Raw genomic sequence first — 15425 nt, 5'->3', positions numbered from 1 at the left:
AGTCTTCTTGACTCCCAAGTCTTTTTTCCATTGTACTTCTCTGTAACATAAGATCATAGTGTGTGGAACTGGAAGAGACCTCAGAGACCCTAGGAGGTGAGACACATCCAAGAGGCAGAACTGGAATTCAAACACATGTTCTCCAGGCCCAGATCCAGGGTCCAGCCTTTTTTTTGTTTATTCCCTCAATACTGTGTGTTCTGATGAGACTGTACTGAGCTGAGAAAGTTGAGGGGATGAGAGCAAGAAAGTAGACTTGAGTAGGTAAACTACAATGTAATGATCCCCTGTATGGTTTAAGGAGAGATCATTTATTACTCAAGGGTTACATCATACATGACTGAAACAATAACTAGCATTGCAAAGCAGGGTATGCCAGTTTCTGTGAGAGTATAGGAGAAGTTGGGATCACTGGGAGGTGACATCAGGGAAGGTTTCACAGAAGAAGAGAGACTTTAAAAGATGAGCTCTTATTTCATGGAGAAGGGAAAGAAAAGATTCTAAAACACTGCAAAGGAATAGCTGAAACTATGGGGAGGAGTAACTTGGGAGCAAATGTGACAGTCTGAAATGTCTGCTTCCTCAGATTTTGAGTGTTTCCACATGGAACCAAGAAAGCTCAGTGACTATACACTGAGTTATGAAAGGTTTGGGCATAATTTCTTAAAGGAAAAATAACAACTCAATAGAACGTGTTGGTCTTATCAGGAGGATCTCACTTAAATCCAAGAATCTGGATATTTAAAACAGACTCTTGAAAAATTAATTCTTGATAACTTATCCCCAGACAACTCAAATTTTTTTGAAGATTGAAATGGAATTGTGTAAATGGAAATTCTGAGCAACAGGATCCTGCTTGGTTTGGGTTTTGGTTTTTTTTTTTAATCCTTCTGAGATGACCTTTGACTTCAGTTGTAAACAAAACTACCAGTGCTCTAATTTATATCTACATAAAAAGGATAGGGGATGCTAGTTGAACAGTTTTAAAGTGCTCCTAATGGTTAAGTGATGTTGAAATAAACTATATTTGCATTCATCAGTAACCACATGACTAGAGTATGTTCTTTAGAGCCTATAATATTCTAATATAAAAATTACTTGGAAAGGCTAAAATGTAGTTGAAAAAAGCCATATTTTTCCAAACCATAATTTGGGATAAATACTTTTTGAATGAGTTTCTTATAAACAACTAATCTAATCCATGATGTGTGTGGATGGTTGCTTGTTAAATTTAATTTGAGAATGGCATTACAGAAGATAGAGAGTTTGAAGGGAACTTACCAACCTAGACCAACCCATATACAAAAGAAATAACCTAAGGATTAACCAGCCTCTGCTTGAAGACCTCTCAGAGGGCAGAACCCAACCATCATTTCTGTGACTCCTCAAAAAGAACATATCTACCAGATGAGGTCTTACAAAGGCGGAATACAATGGAACTATTGGCTTCCTGGAAGTAGTTGTGCTTATTTTAATGCAGCTCAGTAGTGCATTAGCTTTTTTTGCTGCTACATTACACTTTTCATTTATACTGAGCTCGAAATTCACTAAAATCTAGTTTTTTCCTAGAAAATTACTAGATAACCATAATGCCTCTTTATTTTTATGAAGTTTTTTTTATACCCAAGTGTATGACTCCATTTATCCCTATTTAATTTCATCTTATTAGATTCAGCCTAATGCTCTAGCCTATCAATATTCTTTTGAATCCCCCTATCTAGTCATTCCTTTCCATCCTTGTATCATCTTCAGATTTGATGCATATACCAAATATACCTTTATCCAAATTATTCATTGGAGACCTCCTATCACACTGACATTGAACTTTAACAATGACTCTGTTGGGGGCAGCTAGGTGGCGCAGTGGATGAAGCACTGGCCCCAGAGTCAGAAGGACCTGAGTTCAAATATGACCTCAGATACTTAACTGCCTAGCTGTGTGACCTTGGGCAAGCCACTTAATCTCATTGTCATAAATAAATTTAAAAAATTAAAAAGAAAATGACTGCTGATCTAACCAAGATCATTTTAAAAAAGATACTGTTAGGGGCGGCTAGGTGGCATATTGGATAAAGCACCAGCCCTGGAGTCAGGAGTACCTGGGTTCAAATCCAGTCTCAGACACTTAAGAATTACCTAGCTGTGTGGCCTTGGGCAAGCCACTTAACCCCATTTGCCTTGCAAAAACCTTAAAAAAAAAAAGATACTGTTAGGAAAAAAAAGGCCAGAAGAACAGAGGTCTGTATGCAATGAAGATGAAAATGACATCAAAGTCATCTACCATCCTCATGATAAAATTATTTATCTTGAAAGAACTACAAAAGCAGGGATGGCTAGGTGGCACAGTGGATAGAGCACTGGCTGTGGAGTCAGGAGTACCTGAGTTCAAATCTGGCCTCAGACACTTAATAATTACCTAGTTGTGTGGCCTTGGGCAAGCCACTTAACCCCATTGCTTTGCAAAAACCTAAAAAAGAATAAAAGAAAAGAACTACAAAGCAAGATTAAAGTGGAAGGAGAATTGGTTCATGATTTTTTGTTCCTAGATGATTTTACATTCAATGTAATCTCTCAGACTAATATGCAACATATATGGATTGATTATCTGCTGCTTATGCTAGTTTTGGCCTAATAATTAACACCAAAAAAACACAGGGTTTTCATCAGCCAGCACCACACCATCCATATGTGGAACTATTGGTTACTTCAAATGGAGAGATTTTGAATGCTCTGGATAAAGTTCACTTACTTTGACAGAATATTTTCCAGGGATGAATACATAGATAATGAGATTGATGTACACATTGCCAGAGCTAGCTAAACACTTGAGTTTGGGAGGCTCCAAAGGAGAGTGTGACAGAGAAGCTATTGACTAGCAAACTGAAGGTATGTTTGTATGCCTGTGAAAACCTGAACAGTATACCAGCATTATACCAGAAAGCTGAACTGCTTCCATTTGAACTGTTTTAGGAAGATTCTGAAGATCACTTGGTCTAAGATACTGGGGTTCTCTCTTGAGCTAAACTGCCAAGCCTTCAAACTCTGCTGCAGAGATTCCAACTCCAAGTTGGCCACATAATTCAAATGCCAAAAGATATATTTGCCTAACAGATTATTTTACAAAGTACTCACACAAGGCAAGTACTCACATGAAGGTCAGAAGAAGTGATATAAGCACTTTCAAGGTCTCTCTGAAGAACTCTAGAGTGTGTGACATGGAAAACAATGGTAGAGGACCACCTAACATTGTATTGCAGCATCAAAAAAGTCACTATGCTCTGTGAGCAAAGCAGAATTGTAATAGCACAAAAGAAATATGAGATGTGTAAATTTTGTTCATGTGAACTATTTGTACCCAATTTGTGGTAGAACCTTCTGAGCTCATTTTGGTCTGCTCAGTCACAGCCAAAGTACATACCGTACCTTGACCTCAACATTGTGATGTCAATTTGATCCTCTTTGAGAACAAAGGATAACAACCAATCTGCCAGTATAACTTTAAAGAAACCTTTCTTGTTGTCCTTAGCTTCCCTTGCAAGTTCAGCTTGTTTTGTGTTTAAGCAATTCTGACAGTGTTTTTGCATGTCACATTCTTAAATTCATCCTCTGTTGTCTGGTCTTGCTTCCTTCCATCTTCCATACAAGAAATCTCAGTTGCTTCTCCTGTGCATCCACATCCACCTCTTCATATAAAACCCAATTTTCTTCATTACTGGAACAGTTTCCACTTGAGTCTCCAGAATGTAATTCTTGGACATCTCCCATCCTTCCTGGATGGACTTCCCCTGAAGCATCAATCCATGGGATTCTACCCGAATTTTCTCTGAACCTTTTGAAAACATATTTCATAACATTGACTGTAGACTTAAGAGTGCATCTTGTTTTAGAGATTGATGTAATCTAAAGAGACAGTGTAGTGTAGTTGTCAGCAATGCTGATTTGGAGCAGGACGATTCATGTCAGGTCCCACTTTTAAGGCATACTGTGTGTGCATCACATAGATTTATGACTTTGGAGAGGCAGTTTCCCCCAAGGAGGGCAGATACTCATCTCCTTCATTGAGAGTTCTCTGTTACAGAGAAATTTTTCATGTCTGATTCAAAGGAAAAAATGTCTAACCTTGATTACAAAATGAAGAGTTATATCTCCTTCTAATTCACAATATTCAATTTAATTCGAAAAGGATTTATTGTGTTGTTGTTCCCTTATATCTGACTCTCCATGATCCCATTGGAGTTTTCTTAGCAAAGCTACTAGAGTAGTCTTCATTTCCTTCTCCAGCTCATTTTACAGATAAGGGAACTGAGGGAAACAGGGTAAAGTGACTTGCCCAGGGTCACACAGCTGGATTTGGAATTGTGAAGATGACATCCTCTGCTCACTATGATGCCACCTGGCCACACTTACTATATGCAAAGCATTGTGTTTGGTCCATGGGATGAAAAGAAAGTTAAATCATCCCTGCCAGAGCTTAAATTTTACTGGAAAATACAATATATAAACAGATACATAAATGCAAGAGGAGAGAGAACACTATCAATCAGATAGGGGAAAAAAAATGTCAGAAGAACAGAGGAAAAGCTTTCTGTGAAAGGTGGTACTTAAACTGAGCTTTGAAAGAAGCTAAGAATTCTAAGAGGAAAAGGATGACATGTACATCCTTAATCCCTTGATATCTTTCCCCTCTATTGCAAATACAATGGAAAAGTTTAAAGATTATTTCCAGGACATTATTTATTTCCTATTGCAAACTAATTCCATATTTAAAATATAACATGGTACATTCTTCCCCTCTAAGTAAGTGATGTTATTTTACTTTGCTTGGAAAACCCACATTTTTTCATACTCCTTTATTTCCTTTCTAGTATCTTCATTCTCTGTCTCTTTCTTCCTATCCCTCTTTTTTTTTTTTTGGTTTATTACTATCTGCCTTTGTGAATTTATGTTTCTTCATTCTGATGCACATACCCAGGTCACAGTGCTATGAGCAACCAAGTAAATATTTCCATCTTAGTTATCTATGACCTTGTAAGGATTTTTTCTGAAGCATAGGTTGAATCTTGATTCTCTTGAATAATGAGGATTTCTGCAGTGTCTATATCTGTCCTGAAAATTCACACGAATGAGCTCTAAGGAGAGACATCATGAACATTATTTCACTAACAGGGCTTCTGAAATGTTATTTCAAATTTCTTGGATTTCCATCTTTAGTTATTCATTTCCTCTTCACAGATTCTTTTCTCATTTTGAGAAGAAAATCTGGGGGAAAAAACTATGTCCCCTATGTAAATTCACCCCACCAGTTTTTGTACTTGCCCCTGACAGACCAGGTCAAAATGAAAAGAACATCCAGCTGCCTTCTGGAAGTTGTTCAGTAGTCACCATTTCAGGATTGGGTTGCATCTTAGAAGCCTTTTATTCCAAAACATAATTGAGTAGGAATTTTTTTTTTTGCAACATTCAGTTGCAAAAAGTGAATCTCCCAACATGTGCTTGAAAATTTCCAGTTATGAAGAAGTCTCAACCTCTCAGGGCAGCTTATTCCACTTTTGTACTCGACTTCCCTCTCCAAACCCTCTCTCTCTCTCTCTCTCTCTCTCTCTCTCTCTCTCTCCCTCTCTCTCCCTCCCTCTCTCTCTCTCCTTGCTCTAGACAAAAGCATTTCTTTGGGGTTACCCTCTACTACCAGATTCTTATTTTCCTGGATAAAAGTATGCAAAAAAGGAAGTAAATCCTAAATATAAATAGTATCCTTCAGTTACCCAGTAATCATTTTCTCTCTCTTATTGGAATTCTTTCAGAAACATAATGACACTTCTATTATACTTTCTTTCTCTCTTATCACATACACAAATTCTTATACCTTTTCACTCCCTGTCCTTTTTTTTTAATCTTTTGGTTAAAACATTTTTGAAATGAACTGAGACAAATGAAAGCAAGAATTTTAAGAAACCTAGATTCTATTAATATTTCTACTATTTGCCATGTGCTAATTATGAAATTCATTCCCTTTAAAGTATGTTGGTGCATGTAATTGGAAAAATAAAATAAAATTTCAAAGAAAATAAAAAAAATAATAAAAGTATGTTGGGAATGACATTATCAGAGTTAGGCAATTATGAAGGACAGCAGTTGGCCAAAACCAAGTTAACCACATAACTCTTCCCCAATTAAGAGTTAAAATTGCAGTGGATAAAAAGGGAAAATCATATGAGTAAATATAATAATGATTTAAATTGGGCTTTATTTATATACTCCTATAAATAAGTTTACCCTAGATTTATGTCTTGGAGCCTCTCTTTTTCTAAGTGATCACATCATTTATATGTTTAGGGCTTTGAAATTTACCAATCTATGGCCAGTATGACCAGGAAGGATAATGATCATTGTTGGAAGGGATGTGGGAAATCTGGGACACTATTACACTGCTGTTGGAGCTGTGAACTCATCCAACCCTTCTGGAGAGCTATTTGGAACTATGCCCAAAGGGCAACAAAAATGTACATACCCTTTGACCCAGCAATACCACTACTGGGTCTATACCCTGAAGAGATGAGGGAAAAGGGTAAAAACATTACTTGTACAAAAATATTTATAGCAGCCCTGTTTGTGGTGGCAACGAATTGGAAATCCAGTAAATGTCCTTCAACTGGGGAATGGCTCAGCAAACTGTGGTATATGTATGTCATGGAACACTATTGTTCTATTAGAAACCAGGAGGGACGGGATTTCAGGGAAACCTGGAGGGATTTGCATGAACTGATGCTGAGTGAGATGAGCAGGACCAGAAAAACACTGTACACCCTAACAGCAACATGGGAGTGATGTTCAATCCATCAGTGCAACAATCGGGAACAATTTTGAGCTGTCTGCAAAGGAGAGTGCCATCTGTATCCAGATAAGGAGCTGTGGAGTTTGAACAAAGTACAAGGACTATTCCCTTTAATTTAGGAAAAAAACAGCTTATTGTCTGATCTTGTTACCTCTTAGACTTCTCTTTAAGGAAATGATTTCTCTTTCATCACACCCAATTTGGATCAAGGTACAACATGGAAACAAAGTAAAGACTGACACAGTGCATTCTGTGGGGGGGAGGGGGGAGGGAAGCAAGATTGGGGGAAAAATGTAAAACTCAAATAATATCTTTAATAAAAAATAAATTTAAATTAAAAAAAAAGAAATTTACCAATCTAACCATTGTCTCTTTCCTGAATTCCATTCTTCTGTCACCATCTCTACCTAGATGTCCCATAAGTGTCTCAAACTCAATGTCTAAAATGGAACCCGTGATCTCTCCCCCAATCTCAACCCTCTTCTTAACTTCCCCATTTATTTCAAGAGCACCATCTTGCTTCCAAGTCTCCAAATTTGAGACGCTAGAATCATCCTCAACTGTCCATTCTTCTTTACTTCCAATATCCATTTGGTTGACAAGTCTTTCTGCCTCCACATATTTGTCACTCAGCTACCTCTCACCACCAGTCTTATAATTTGTATTTCTTACTTTGTTTTTTCTTTTTTTAATAGTTTATTTTTTCCTATTATGCGATGATAGTTTTCAACATTCATCTTCTTTTAGTTCACATTTTTTTTTATCACCCTCCCTTCCCTAACCCCTCCCCTTGGCAGGGACTAATTTGATATAGGTTATGCATGTAATTGTGTTTAACATCTTTCCATATTTTTTTTTATTTGTCCTTCATTCTTGCAGAATACTGTGACATCTGGAAGGTGATGTCATGACAAGCACATAAATTGAATTTGAGAGAGAGGGGCTATACTAAGTCACCAGTCTCACTTTCTTCTCTAGAACCATCTAAGATCCAGTAGCTAGATATGAATCAGGATGACTGGCCCTGGATGTGAGGCAATCAGGGTTAAGTGACTTGCCCAAGGTCAAACAGCTAGTAAGTGTCTGAGGCTGGATCTGAACACCAGTCCTTCTGACTCCAAGGCTAGTCCTCTTATCCATTGTATCACCTAGCTACCCTTATTTCCATATTAGTCATGTTGTGAAAGAATTAGAACTGAAGAGGAAAAAACCATGTGAAAAAAAGAAAAAAGCATAAAAGAAGCTTAAAAAGTAAACATAGTATGCTTTACTCTGCATTTTGACTCCATTGTTTTTTCTCTGGTTGTGGATGAAATTTTACATAATAAGTCTCTCAGGATTGTTCCTGGTCACTGAACTGTTGAGGAGCTGAGTCCATCATAGTTGTTAATCTCACAATATTGCTTTATTGATGTATACAATGTTTTTCTGGTTCTCCTCACTTCACTCAGCATCAGTTAATGGAAATCTTTCCAGGCTTTTCTGAAATCCACCTGTCCTTAGTAGCAGATGTTCTTTCATCTCTCTCTTTGTATTTCTAGCACTTTTAACATAGTTCTTGGCAAATAGTAGATACTTAAGAAAGCACTTAATAGTAGGTACCTAGGAAAACACAGGCAGAAAGAGTGCTGTGAAGAGTACCTAACTGTGTGTCTTTAGGCAAGTCACTTAACCCCATTGGCTTGCAAAAACAACAACCAAAAAAAAAAAGAGTTCCTGCTTCATTAGCTGATTTTATCCTAGTTTTCTCCACTCACACAAGTTGGATGTTTAGGGGAGGGTAATGAGTGTCAGTGCCATGCCCCATTATGTTGATAAAAAGGTCTAGAAATTTAGTTAGATGCTTGCTGTAACATTATTAGATCAACCATTTCTCAGCCCATTAGACTAGTCATTTCATAGTATTTCATCAACTTTCCTTCATTTCTATTATTATAGGAGAGAAGCTACTTGAAGGGCAAATGATACAGCTTGAGGATGGAACCACAGCCTATATCCATCAAGTGACAGTTGAGAAAGGTGAGGAAAGGCCTTCTTTGTGCATAGGACATCCTGGAACAGATCTCCAAAGCAAAGACTCCAAAGCAAGACAACTGCCCTAGAAGGTAAATGTGAAAAAAACATCTGGGGCAAGGGAGTCATTGAAAACATTTCTTTTGTTTCTTTGTTTTTATAGAATCTCTTTCCTTTGAAGATGGACAGCCTGTACAATTGGAAGATGGTAGCATGGCCTATATACACCGCACACCCAAAGGTGCATGTCAGCAGGGGACTGGAGGGAAAGGGGGTGATATAGAGCCAAACACTATCTTCACTCCTAGGAGTTTGCAGGGGGCTAGGGTAAGTGTGGGCATAATGGGTGGCAAGATCCCACAAGGTCTTTATTGTTGAAAAAGAACAGTATCCCTGAATATCCTAACTGGGGACAGGGGATGATTTTATTTTCCCTCTGATGTATTTTTTTGTTTGATTTTTGGTTTTTTGCAAGGCAATGGGGTTAAGTGACTTGCCTAAGGTCACACAGCTGGGTAATTAATAAGTGTCTAAGGTCAGATTTGAACTCAGGTCCTCCTAACTCCATGGCTAGTGCTCTATCCACTGCACCACTTAGCTGCCCCTTTCCCTTTGACTTCTTGTCATATCATTGTTCTCCAGGGAGGTGAGGTTTAGAAATCACTGACGATGGATCTTTAGGAGATCTTGTACTGCTGCCCCATGATCAAGAAATCCTGTCCCTTAGCTCTAGGGAGAGGGCCTCAGAGAGCCCTCAGAGGAGAAAGAGACCCTTCCAACTGAGATGATGCATACTTATATTAAAGCAATGATATCTGTCTGCCAACTGTGCCACTTTTCCCCTTCTCCACAGAGGGCTATGACCCTAATGCCCTGGAAGCTGTCCAACTGGAAGATGGCTCCACTGCCTACATCCATCATCCAGTGGCCATGCCCTCTGAGAGTACTGTCCTGGCTGTACAGACAGAAGTGGGCTTGGAGGATCTGGCAGCAGAGGAGGATGAAGCCTTCAGTGCTGATGCTGTGGTAGCCCTGGAGCAGTATGCTAGCAAGGTAAGATGATAGCTGGCAGCTGAAGAAAACCAACTGTTCAGCTCCATAGCATATTTCACCATCATCTTGCCTCCCTCACCCTCCTGCAGGACACACCAGCCTCCAGGGGAGTGAGGGACAGTGAGCACTGAAGGAGACTGTTTGCCATTGACCTCATCTGCCCTGATTGCAAAGGGGGCTCTATTCATTGGGGTTTGAAGCTGAGCATGGCTTAGCTATCTTGTCTGAGAGGGACTAAATAGATGATTCATGTTCTTGTGAGGGCCACTTAAATCAGCAACCCTTCTGTTTTCTTTTCCCTTCATACACACACACACACACACACACACACACACACACAATCTCTCTCTCTCTCTCTCTCTCTCTCTCCCTCTCCCTCCCTCCCTCCATCTGTTTCTCCTCTCCCTTTCCCTCTTACTCATGATTCTTTGGAAAAGTTATCTCAATGGGTAGAGGTTTGCTCAGATATTCTAAAGCATCTGTGACATTTTAGAACATAAAACAGTAACAGCCACAGACATCTATGTAAGGAGAACTTAAAGAGACAAGGCTCATTCTGTGCCCTGTAGGTGAGTAAATTTTATTTCTTCAGAGGCTGGTTATCCTGCCCATTTGTTTGAAGACCCAAGGAGCAAAAGTCACTTTCTTTAGTGTAGTAGAAAAAAACACTAGACTGAAAATCATGAGACCCGGGTTCTAGTCTCAGCTCTACCACTTGTCCTAAGTGTCCTTGAGCAAGATATTTTCCCTTTTGGGGCTTCAGTTTCCCCATATGTAAAAACTAACCCACTTTTCTTTTAAGTTTTTGCCAAGGCAGTGGGGTTAAAGTGGCTTACCCAAGGCCACACAGCTAGGAAATTATTAAGTGTCTGAGACTGGATTTGAACTCAGGTACTCCTGACTCCAGAGCCGGTACTCTGTCCACTGTGCCACCTAGCCACCTTGTAACCCATTTTCTTTAGCACTTATTATTATAAGATATATTAAGTGCTTTGGGTGTGTTATTAAATTGTTTGCTTAACTTTAAAATGTGAGGGGATGTTACTTTTATTTTTATTGATCTTAGGTTTTCTCAGACACTTTGGAGTCAGTGTACATGTACACAATAGGGAACACCCACATTCATGCTTCTTCCCACCACAGGTGTCTGATGTGGAGGAGGGTGTCCATTCCCAGCTGAAGATGGATGAGACTGGTGTTGCTGCTTCTCAGGTGTGTGCTGTTCTGTTAGAAGTCTGGGACTAGGGAGCTCGAAGCTGGCCATCACAACAGTTTGCAGCTCACATGCAGCTCAAGTACATGTCTCTTCTGTATTCTGCCTTAATTACAGCATTCCTCTTTTTTTCATCCTGGTGTAAATATAATTAGTCCTTTCTTTTGCAGCATGCACCACAGGATTCCCTAGCAGATCAAACCTCATTTCTTAGGTCTGAACTGTGCCAGCTAACTTGTTTATTCTGCCACATTTATCCTCCACTCCTCTCAGGCAGGAGGATGGGAGTGAGGATCTCCAGTTCTCCTTTGCAGGTCCTGCACAATAGCCAGACCTCTCACAATGGTAAAGGGCAGCAGGTTGGAGACAGAGCATTCCGCTGCGGGTACAAGGGCTGTGGCCGCCTTTATACCACTGCTCATCACTTGAAAGTAAGTTTGCATCAGATGACTTTGTGTGCCATTCCTGAGGCTATAACTCCTTCCAGGCTATCTAAAATGGAGTAGAGCATCCCTGGCACATTTGTCCTTACTATTCAGGACCCTACTTGAGATGACATGGGGTCAATGTAGAAACAGGAGGCTAGGAGATATAGGGACATTAGAAAGGGAAGTTTCCCTTCTCAGTGAAGGAAGACATTTTAGAGGGCCCTCTGGCATTGGGAGCTGCCAGGGGCCTCAAAATCCCTCTCTAGCCCCAGCTGGCCTCTAAAAGCCAGGAATGTCTTTTTTTAACTATAAAAGAGAATGCAGCCCTTATTCATTTATCTTATATAGTCTTACTTTGGGGTGGGAAGGATGGATATTGGGGCTAAGTGACTTGCACAACTAGTGTCAAGTATCTTGAGGCTTAGTTAATTTTGCTGAACTGCTTTTTCCCCTCTCCTCTCTTTATCATTTGTTTTCAGGGATGGCTTTCTGAGGAGGGACATATTTGGAATTGAAGGTCATTTTAAAAACAAAATCTGTCAATAAAATCTTAAAATCTGACATTTCTGTAGAATCTTAAAGTTTTCCAAGTGCTTCACATACATTATTTCCTTTGAGTCTCACAATAAACCTGTGAGGTGAGCACTAGAGTTATTTTTCTCATTTTCTAGATAATGGAACAGCTCATGTCAGAGCCCAGATTTTTTCTGGCTCCAAGTCCAATACACACATCTGCTTTGCCACTCTTTCTCTAGCTTGTGTGACAGTGATATACATTCCCTTCCATTAGCTGATCAGGTGTACATCAGTCAGACTCCTCCCTAACAGGTGTGTCTTTGACACCTGTCCAGTGTTCTCTTGTCCCTCTCTGGACATTCCTAAAAGTCCCTTTTGTGTTCATAAGAGGGATCAGATGGTGATCATAGGTTCCATAGCATTTTGCTTACAAAGAACTTGACATAACTTTTCTCATTTCAGTGGCATAATTACCCTGTGAAACAGTCCCCATTTTTCAGGTGAATAAATTTAAGCTAAGAGAGGTTCTTGCTTTTAGTCAATAGCAGAACTGGAGTTTGAAACAAGTCTTCTGATTCTATATTTTGGGCTCTTTCCATGTTATCACATGGTACCACACCACTAATCCAAATATCACATATCTGAAATAGTTATTCAATTCCCCTACTATGTGGAGGCATCATACTTAGCACTGGGGATACAAATAAGGGGGAAAAAAAGATAGTTCCTGCCCTCAAAAAGTTTACAATCTAATGAAGATTGCAATCAAAAGGAAGCAAGAAAGGAGGGAAAAGGGTACACAGGGACAGGGGAGTTGGGGAACATTTTGTTCTGTGGAGTTGAAAACTTGAATTAGCAGAATAGAGTGGTATGGAAGACCAAGTTCTGTCCTCCATAAAAGAAGGTATTGGGAGAATTTGGGACTCCACCTTTCAGTCCTCCAATTAGAAGGAAAAGGAGGCAGAGGGAGGAAATATCCAAGACTGGATTCAGCAACAGAGTAGTAGTGATGTGTTTATTCTGGGAGACTAGGCTGCAGATACAAAATAGAGCTATAAATTTATACCTTCCTTTGAAGACTATTTTGAGATAACCTTTCGAGTTCTTATCTGATTCCTCCCTCAGGTAGAGGAATGACACCATTAATGTCAGTCTGAAAAACCTTTTGCTCCTCTTGGTGACTGGCAGAGGGGGTGGGGGTGGAGGGGGCAGTGTGAAAATGTACAAATATAAAGGAAAAAATTGGAAGACTCCCTAGTGCCCTGGGGCTTAAGGAAGAGCAGAGTAGCCCAGGTCACTACTTACTGCCTTCTGAAACACTTTCATTCTTGACCCCACAGGTACATGAACGAGCCCACACAGGTGATCGGCCATACAGGTGTGATTTTCCCAGCTGTGGAAAGGCCTTTGCCACAGGTAAAACAATTAGGGTGGCTGGGGGACTATAAATGGGGAGGAACAGCATCACCAAATCACTTGGGAATAACTGGGAAGTCCAAGATGCTTCTTCTTGTTGGTTGTTCAGTCATTTCAGTTATTTCTGATTCTTTATGACCCTATTTGGAGTTTTCTTGGCAAAGATACTATAATGGTTTGTCATTTCCTTCTCCAGCTCATTTTACAGATGAAGAAACTAAGGCAAACAGTTAAATTAAGGCCAGGGTCACAGCTAGTTAAGTGTCTGAGACTGGATTTGAACTCAGGTCTTCCTGACTCCAGGCTTTTCACTTTATCCACTGTGCCACCTTGTGGAGCTTTTTTGATTTCTACATAGTGGCTCTGAAAGATTCCTCTTCCCAGGAATAAGGGTTAACATAATCTCTTGGAAAGAGTATCATATCAGGAATCAAGGGAACTAGATTCTTGTCTTGTATGTGTCACATTCTAGCTCTGTTACTATAGATAGATTACTTCTCTCTTAACCTCAATTGTCTTATATATGAAATTACAACAGTGGGCTTAGATTATCTCTGATCCCTCCCAGCTCTGTAATTCTATCAAAGACTCAGACTGGCCCAAGAGAGAAGTAGGACTGTTTCCCATAGTCCCTTTGTGACTGTTTGATTTAGAGCAGATTGGAGAAAACAGGCAGAGGTTAAGAACTCAAGATTTGAGGGTTGGGAAAGCTGGAGCTGGGAGCACCTAAAGATCTTGGGCCTTTGGAGTAGATAATTATGTTCATGATGAGAAGGGAAGAGAATTGGTGGAGGAAATCTCTATGAGAGGTTAGGATTCTAGGACATACCAGCTAATACCCACTTCTACCTTCCCACAGGGTATGGTTTGAAGAGCCATGTGCGTACCCACACTGGTGAGAAACCCTACAAATGTCCAGAGGAACTGTGCAACAAGGCCTTCAAGACATCAGGAGACTTGCAGAAGCACGTCCGCACCCACACTGGTGGGCTTCTGCCTTCTCTTCTCATTTCAGTACTCCCTGCCTCTGACACAACAGCTTATAATTTCCCTTTTACAATTTCCCATTCCTTCCAAACATGATTATATTCTCAAGGAAAATTGCCCCATCCCAGCTCTTAACATTTCAGACACAGCACACTTTCATGCTAGGGCCCTGGCACCTCTCTGGTACCTTCTGTTCAGGTCTCACATGCTGCCTTCCTCTGTCCTGGTCTCCTACAGGTGAACGCCCATTCAGGTGCCCCTTTGAGGGCTGCGGCCGATCTTTCACCACATCTAATATACGAAAGGTACATGTCCGCACTCACACAGGGGAGAGGCCCTACACCTGCCCGGAGCCCCACTGTGGCCGTGGCTTCACCAGTGCTACGAACTACAAGAACCACGTGCGCATTCACACAGGTGGGACAGCTGGCTCCAGCCCAGGACCTTTCCCCACCCTTCTAGCTGCTCTTGACCCAGGCAGTTATCTCATTTCACAACCTGATAGCCTTTCCTTTTTAAGTACTCCCGTGATAGGCAGGAAAGTTACTGTTTGGCTGGTTTTTTGATAATGTGCTTCTCCATTCTGACTGGCATTGACAGACTCAGGTCCCAGGTCTCAGTTCCCTGCTCCTCTACTTAACTATTCCAAGTTCTTCCCTCTTCAGCTGTAGCCCCAGAAGAGAAACTAAGATGGGAACATGTGGGGGAAAGGTCAATTGTAATGTTCCCCTTGTCCCCCCATCCACCTTGCCTCAGGACTCTTGTACTTGCCACCTCCCTCACCTTCTTTCCCCATCTCCTGGTTTCAGGGCCCACACTCTTAGCCTTGCATGTCACTTCCCCACAACTTTGTAGCCCTTCCCCTTCCTTGGCTTTATGTTGTCCCTCTCACCCCATGCCGAGGCCACAAGCAAGCATTTATCTCACTTTCCACTTGATAGTTCCATCTTTCCCTCTGTCTCCCTCT

At 40.5% G+C, this 15425-nt stretch overlaps 1 protein-coding gene across 4 annotated transcripts in view; it reads left to right on the top strand.

Moving 5' to 3' along the window:
* ZNF76 (zinc finger protein 76) overlaps positions 1–15425 on the top strand; it is a 31361-nt gene that overhangs the window by 11325 nt on the left and 4611 nt on the right. For 3 of the 4 annotated variants that reach the window (XM_074236476.1, XM_074236474.1, XM_074236475.1), the window contains exons 3-10: positions 8771–8851; positions 9009–9086; positions 9699–9898; positions 11042–11110; positions 11426–11542; positions 13396–13471; positions 14331–14456; positions 14696–14875. In XM_074236476.1, coding sequence (XP_074092577.1) covers positions 8771–8851; positions 9009–9086; positions 9699–9898; positions 11042–11110; positions 11426–11542; positions 13396–13471; positions 14331–14456; positions 14696–14875 — 927 coding nt within the window. Of the gene's footprint in view, positions 1–8770; positions 8852–9008; positions 9173–9698; positions 9899–11041; positions 11111–11425; positions 11543–13395; positions 13472–14330; positions 14457–14695; positions 14876–15425 lie in introns of those variants that run through there. The other variant, XM_074236477.1, reaches the window with a different exon arrangement.

The sequence above is a fragment of the Macrotis lagotis genome, chromosome 5 (assembly GCF_037893015.1).
Source record: "Macrotis lagotis isolate mMagLag1 chromosome 5, bilby.v1.9.chrom.fasta, whole genome shotgun sequence".
NCBI lineage: Eukaryota > Metazoa > Chordata > Mammalia > Peramelemorphia > Peramelidae > Macrotis > Macrotis lagotis.
Note: the sequence above shows the minus strand (reverse complement) of the source record. Positions and strands in the feature narration are given on the sequence as shown.